The 7,165-nt window shown below is 38.4% G+C and overlaps 1 protein-coding gene across 1 annotated transcript; it reads left to right on the top strand.

The window, feature by feature from the left end:
• The first annotated feature begins 878 nt into the window (after nucleotides 1-878).
• ficd (FIC domain protein adenylyltransferase) lies at nucleotides 879-6,827 on the top strand. The gene is made up of 3 exons (XM_026939803.3): nucleotides 879-1,022; nucleotides 3,253-3,565; nucleotides 3,987-6,827. Exons 2-3 carry the CDS (start codon nucleotides 3,295-3,297, stop codon nucleotides 5,063-5,065), a joined length of 1,350 nt encoding a protein of 449 aa, XP_026795604.1. The 5' UTR covers nucleotides 879-1,022; nucleotides 3,253-3,294; the 3' UTR covers nucleotides 5,066-6,827.
• Nucleotides 6,828-7,165: the final 338 nt, after the last annotated feature.

Genomic DNA, 7,165 nt, shown 5'->3' on the forward strand with positions numbered 1-7,165 from the left:
TCCCTTTTGAGTCTGGTTCCTCTCAAGGTTTCTTCCTCATATCATCTCAGGGAGTTTTTCCTTGCCACCGTGGCCTCTGGCTTGCTCATTTGGGATAAATTCACATATTTACAATATATTTTTTGTGAATCCATTTATTTCTATTTTGTTAAAAGTGCTATACAAATAAAATTGAATTGAATTGACTGGAACCAGACCACAGAGCACAGGATATCCCCCCTACACCGCCCCTTTACCAGAGCAGAAATAACACCAGAGGAACATATTCAGCCAGGAAAATCTACAGTTCGTGCCTGAAGCCCTCCTACAAGCGCCGCAAACTTGTCAGTGTTACTGCTGTGCTGAGAATAATCCAACACCCACATAACATCTGGATTGTGGTCCTCTGGTGATCTCTTGCCGTTTAGATGGGGGATGAGCTACAATAGTCATACACCTATACAGTACATAGTGACACTATATAGTGTCTACATAGTAAATGATGAAATGGTTGTAGGCGTGCACCTAATAAAGTAGCTTTTAAAACTACTGAATTATTAATTTTACACACACACACACACACACACACACACACATATGTGTGTATATATACATATATATATATATATATCAACAATAAAACAACAACTCAACAACTCAACAATAAAAAAAATTTAATGTTTACTATGAATGTCTAGGTTATACCAATATTTAATATTTAGTCATTTATTTAAAAAAATTAATAACTCGTTTAACCGATTATTCATAAAGGGCGTGTATTTGAGCAGTTCGTATCCAATAGCAAACCAGAACTGTTTTTATCCAATCAGAAGACCCTACGATCAGTTAAACGTGTTGCTGCTTAGATGTGCGTAAGTCTGGGATTAGCCAATCATCGAGCAGGTTCCACATATATACAACGAATCGCATTGGCGTTTAAAGCTACGTCACTTTCCCGGAAGTGGACAGCAGCGTTACAAACGTAGCTGAGGATAAAGATTTTTTTTTTTTCGGAAAACCGGAGTTGTTTCTTCAATGTAAAGGTAAGCATGTGATGCTACGCAGAAATTAACTCTTATTTGATGAATTACAATATCGATTTGTTAGGAATTAGCGCCTAAATTAGGTCTAACTTTGCCTACTGTTGTACTAAGTAGTGTTTGTGAGTAGTATGATTCCACAGGTAGAGATGAGATTAGTGTGTACTGTTTAGTGCGGTAGTGTGCGGGTTTGAACACATTCTTTATGAGCATCAGTAGTAGCTCTAGCAGGTAATGCGTTAGATTAAACAATGCAAATGTATTAAAAACAATAGCTAGGTTATCGATACATTGTGAAATAGCTAATTATTTAATTTATGGTGTAATATGGTGTGATATCCTGCTGGTGTTATACAGTAGCTGAATATGTTGCATCAGACAGCAGCCAAGTCTCTTCAGCTGATTCACATAAATACAGTCTATAACCACTATAACTGTGGTAGTGGTTTCATATAATGAAATACAAATTGTGTTATATTTCAACACACACACACACATACATATACATATATATATATATATATATATATATATATATATATATATATATATATATATATACACACACACACACACAGTCAGGTCCATAAATATTGGGACAGTGACACAGTTTTGGTAATTTTGCCTCTGTACACCACCACAGTGGATTTGAAATGAAGCAGTCAAGATGTGACTGAAGCGTAGACTTTCAGCTTTAATTCAAGGGGTTTAACAAAAATATTGCATTAACCGTTTAGGAATTACAGCCATTTTTTACAGAGTTCCTCCATTTTCACAGGCTCAAAAGTAATGGGACAATTGAGTGATAAGCAGTTTCATGGCCAGCTGTGGCCTGTTTCCTCCTTATATCATGATAAATTAAGGAGATAAAAGGTTCATTTCAAATCCACTGTGGTGGTGTACAGAGGCAAAATTACCAAAACTGTGTCACTGTCCCAATATTTATGGACCTGACTGTATATATTTTATATATATATTTATATATATATATATATATATATATATATATATATATATATATATATATATATATATATATATATACACACATACACTCAGGAGAATCCTCAGGACTTTAGGGAAATACTACTGACTCGTTTATATAATAATTACATCATATCTTCATAGTTACTGCATCCATAAACTAATCCAATTCAATGTTCTATCAATAAACAACAGTTTATAAAGCAGCAGTATATTCAACTAAACAGTATTCATTGGTGGTGGTACATATAATTAATTCCCTCAAGGTCCTTTTAATGCTTTTAACCAGTAGCGATTAGTTCACGGCTATAAATAAAACAATATGAAGTGGTTATTGTTTGTTTCTCACTGGCGCTTCACACTACCACTTTTGACTAGAGCCATGGAGTCTGAACGGATGAGACGTCTATAAACATTCTTCTCTGTCCAATCATCTTTAAACATTCTGTTTCCTTTGCTGATTTTTTTTTTTTCCACTTCAGACCAGAGAGGTCTATGAAAGTCTGAAAACGCTTTCCTTTCCTGTACAGCTGGCTTCAGCTAAATCATTTGCATACTGCATGTGATAAGCTGCAACAAGAACAACAGAAACATCTGCTACAGAAACTGAGATGGTTCATCTTATAAACAAAATATAGCAGCTGAACTACTAAGCGTGTTTTTCTTTGTATACACTATATATTTTTTGCACACACTATATAAGTTTGTGGACACCTGATCATCACATCCGTATGTGGTTCTTCCCCAAACTGTTGCCACAAATCCGGAAGCACACAATTGTATAGAATGTCTTTGTACACTGTAGAATTACAATTTCCCTTCACTGGAACTAAGAGGCCCAAACCTGTTCCAGCATGACAATGCCCCTGTGCACAAAGTGATCTCCATGAAGACATGGTTGGAGTAGAAGAACTCCAGTGGTAACACTGACTGCACCCCAGACCTCCTCACCCAACATCAGTGCTTGACCATGTTTTGTCCTATGTTCACGTGGAAGATCTGTGGCACGTCAGTCAAAATATGATGTTCATAACATAAAATATGGTATTGGATCAACTCAGAAACTGTCAAATCAGGTACAAGCAAATAACAAGCATTTCAGGATCATCTTGTCCATGATTGGTATAGGGGTCAGACTGGTATCAGATTGATGAATTCGAGTCAGGTACTCAACTCACCTTTGGCAGGTGTTAAGAAACACTAACCATAAGTTGCATTGAAAAACACACGGTTCTGCTTTCCTTCACAGAATGCTGGACATGAGGCTCGGTAAAGCAGGACACCTAGACTGATGGCAGCGATAACGGTGTTGCGTCACGTCAGCACTAGTCCTCTGCTATGGGGCTGGGGGCCTGTTCTCTTCATCCTGTTGGGCTCAGTGTTGGTCCTGCTGCTACCTCTGGTGGGTGTGGAGGAGAAGTGCTGTGCCAAACTGAAAGGCATCTCCCTCTTGCGCTGCCAACTGTGGGGCAACACCCATCGGGCTGTGGGGCACTCGACCAGCCTCACTGTACCATACACTGCGCTTGAGCTCCTACCTCAAAAGCCCAAGCCCACTAAAGGTAAGGTGGAGAAAGAAGACTTTGGTTTCCTTATTGTAATATTTATCATTTGATTCAAACAGGTGATAAAGTCCTGTGTGAAATGAATCATGTGTATGTGAGAAGAGAAAAGCCAAATTGTGGTATTCCTAGATTCTTTCCAAGTTTCTGGTGAATTAATTTGACCAATCAAATAGAGAGTTAGTACATATGAGTGCATTCTTTACAGTTTATTCTGAGTTGCTCAAAGGACGCACAGGTTTGAACTGTAGGTTCCACCTAGGTCCCTTACATCACCAGTTCTTGGTTCTAGACCAGCAGCCTTTTGGTACTGGAAGCAAACAGACTTTGTTGTCCAAGAACAGCCTGTCTTGTGGTGGAAAAGCACAAGCACTTTGTTTTGTATCTTATTTAAAGTAATCTCATGAATCTCTGTTCACAGAGTCACAGCTGGAGGCAAAGGCAGCTCTCCAGCAGGCCCTGGAGATGAAGAAGCAAGGAAAAAGGGAGAAGGCACACAAACTTCTCGTCCACGCGCTCAACATGAACCCGGACTTTGTGGATGCCCTCACCGAGCTAGGCACCATCCTAGAAGAGGAGAAGGATGTGGTCCAGGCTGACCATCTGTACAGCAAAGCACTCGCCATTTCACCCTGCCACCAGAGGGCACTGGTGAGCCGTGATCGCACACTCCCCTTAGTGGAGGAAATTGACCAACGTCACTTTGGCATCATCGACGCCAAAGTGCAACGTCTTATGGCCATCCCAAAAGGCAATTCCGCTCTTCGTCGGATCCTGGAGGAGACTTATTACCACCATATTTACCATACGGTGGCCATCGAAGGCAACACGCTGACTCTGTCTGAGATCCGGCACATCATTGAGACGCGCTACGCCGTGCCAGGGAAGAGCCTGCACGAGCAGAATGAAGCTATTGGCATCGATGCCGCCATGAAGTACATCAACACCACGCTACTGTCGCGCCTTGGTGCTATCACAGTCAATGATATCCTGGAGATCCATCGGCGAGTGCTGGGATTCACTGATCCAGTGGAAGGGGGGCGATTCAGAGCTAGCCAAGTGTTTGTAGGCCACCACATTCCACCGCATCCAAACGATGTGGAGCGGCACATGCAGGAGCTAGTACAGTGGCTTAATTCAGATGAAGCGCTGCACCTTCACCCGGTGGAATTTGCTGCTCTGGCCCACTATAAACTCGTCTACGTACACCCATTCATAGATGGGAATGGAAGGACATCAAGGCTCCTGATGAACCTAGTGCTGATGCAGGCAAATTACCCACCAATCACCATCCGGAAAGAGCAAAGGGCCGAGTATTACGCCGCCTTGGACACAGCTAACGAGGGTGACGTTCGGCCGTTCATTCGGTTTATTGCCAAGTGTACGGAGATCACACTGGACACACTGCTCATTGCTACCACTGAACATGCAGTGGGTTTGCCTGATGCTAGCAATCAGGCTTGTCCTAACTGTAAACAGACTATACCAGTGCATAATTGAAGTGATTAGCGATTCATAGAATAGTCCTGTCATAATGACCGTTGGTCACTTTTGGTTCCTCGGTCTGCTCGATGAACTTAGATCTAAGATCAACTTAGTTTAACTGGTTAAGTCAGATATGCTAGTGTTTAGTGGAAACAAAGGTTCAGTCCAGCTGCCACTTAAAACACCACTCTGAGCCTGAATCATGCTGCCATTTAATAATTTCCTGATCGTTTGGTGCTCGAGACAGTTGAATCTTGCATAATTTATTACAATAGTCTGAAATTTACATATAGGTTAGTTATTTCTTTCTGACATACACAAATATGATTCATAGATACTTTTTTAACAGAGGACTGCTCTTTTGTTTTTTTTTTCTTGAGACTTTCCTAGTTCTTGGGAGAAAATCTAATCAAATACTTTATTTCTGCCTCAAGGAAAAATATTAGATACAGTTGGTATGTAGAATGTCAGATCATTGCCTGTGTTACATTCAAGCTATTCCATTGCATTTTTCCCATTTTGTCACTGAGTTAGTTCCTGTTTTAGTGATAGCAGCTAATCTTTGAATTTTTTATTATCATAGTGGTCCATTAGATTGGGAATGCATAAAAATTGGTTAATGTCAGTGTTAATTGAGTGTTAATTAAGTATTGATAATTGAGGTGGTTTTTGGCTATCATTTATTTTAACCAATACTAAACCTTTTAATAGTTAGCCATTTAGCAGTGTTTACCTAAAATTTCCCTTTATGTTTTATTTTTGATTTTCAAAGAATTATTTAAAATTTTGGACAAAGTTGACTTCTCAAGGAATTTGGCAAAATTCCAGTTTGAGGTCATTATTTTATTGTTTTATTTGTTACCAGTAGTCATTCTTATACGAGTGCCATTGAGACATTATCTTAATGATGTCCGAACTAAAATCAGAAGCACCACCATCTTTAAAAAAAAAAAGTTATGCTAATGTTGCTAATACAGAATTAAAGCTAGTAAGCGTTGTTTTCCTCATTGTAAGTGCCATTTCAATATTCGTTAAGACCTGACAGAGTGGACAGTGTTTTGTGGTATTTGCTTTTTTTCGTAAGGTTACGTTTAGCTCTATAGACAATATTAGCCACAGTACCACTTTGTGCCTCATGTTGGAGGTTTGCACCGAGAAGCACTTTATATTTCCGGAGTGACATTATTTATTTTACGGACTTGAAGTTATTTTATTATTGTGTGTGTGAAAGAATGATTAAATTATTGAGCTCAGCACTTTTATTGTCCTCTCCTTGTCATATACATACACAAATATAGTTTCATTTACCAGAGCACTGTTCTGTGCTGTGCGCGGTTCTGTTTGGTCAATACATTTTCATTTCTATAGAAATAACATACACAGGGACATGTGACTGATGCTGCACAAAAAAAAGGATTTAAAAAATGCTTGTAATTGAGGATTTTTTTTTTGGAGATATTTTTGGAAGGAGTCTCCAGTGTCAGTAGCTTGTAACACTAAATCATAAAGCTATAACTAAGTTAAGGAAGGTTTTCCAACATAAAAAAAAGTCTATAGGATGTAGAGCTTTGTACTTTCCATTTTTTCCTACTTTTTTGTCTTAGCATCACAAGAGAGAAAAAAAGAGGCTGGTGAGACAAAGTCTGTTTATAGCTACTACTATAACAAGTGATACTATACCGAACTTGTTTTTCAGACATTCCACAACATTTTATCCATTTAAAGTACGAGCTGTTCTTTAACGAATAAAAAAAAGTGGTTAGTGTTTGCAAATTGCGTTGGTATAAGAAGAATAAAACTCTGTGGGAGAAAGTATTATTGGAAAATAACCAACTATTATAACATTATTATTAATATCATAGCTTATCTTCCTGTAACAGCGGTGTTTAATTCCTTACAGAAAAATAACCGAGCACTGTTTTAATGACCACATATGTTTTAATTGTTCTTAATAAACAATTTAGGAAACAATGAAGGAAAAGAATTATGGAGGAAAAAAAAAAAGTGATACAATTTTAAATGATACGGAAAACGTATCAGGTAAACATATTTGGACAAAAAAAAAAAAAAAAAAAAAGGGACACTCTAGGGATGTTAACAAGAACAATACTTTTT

The sequence above is a fragment of the Pangasianodon hypophthalmus genome, chromosome 24, assembly GCF_027358585.1.
Source record: "Pangasianodon hypophthalmus isolate fPanHyp1 chromosome 24, fPanHyp1.pri, whole genome shotgun sequence".
Classification (NCBI taxonomy): Eukaryota; Metazoa; Chordata; class Actinopteri; order Siluriformes; family Pangasiidae; genus Pangasianodon; species Pangasianodon hypophthalmus.

Excerpts from the sequence above, each read along its gene's own strand:
- ficd (XM_026939803.3), top strand. The coding sequence starts at position 3,295 with ATGGCAGCGATAACGGTGTTGCGTCACGTCAGCACTAGTCCTCTGCTA. Across the intron at positions 3,566-3,986 it reads AAAGCCCAAGCCCACTAAAG|AGTCACAGCTGGAGGCAAAG; the intron begins GTAAGGTGGAGA and ends CTCTGTTCACAG.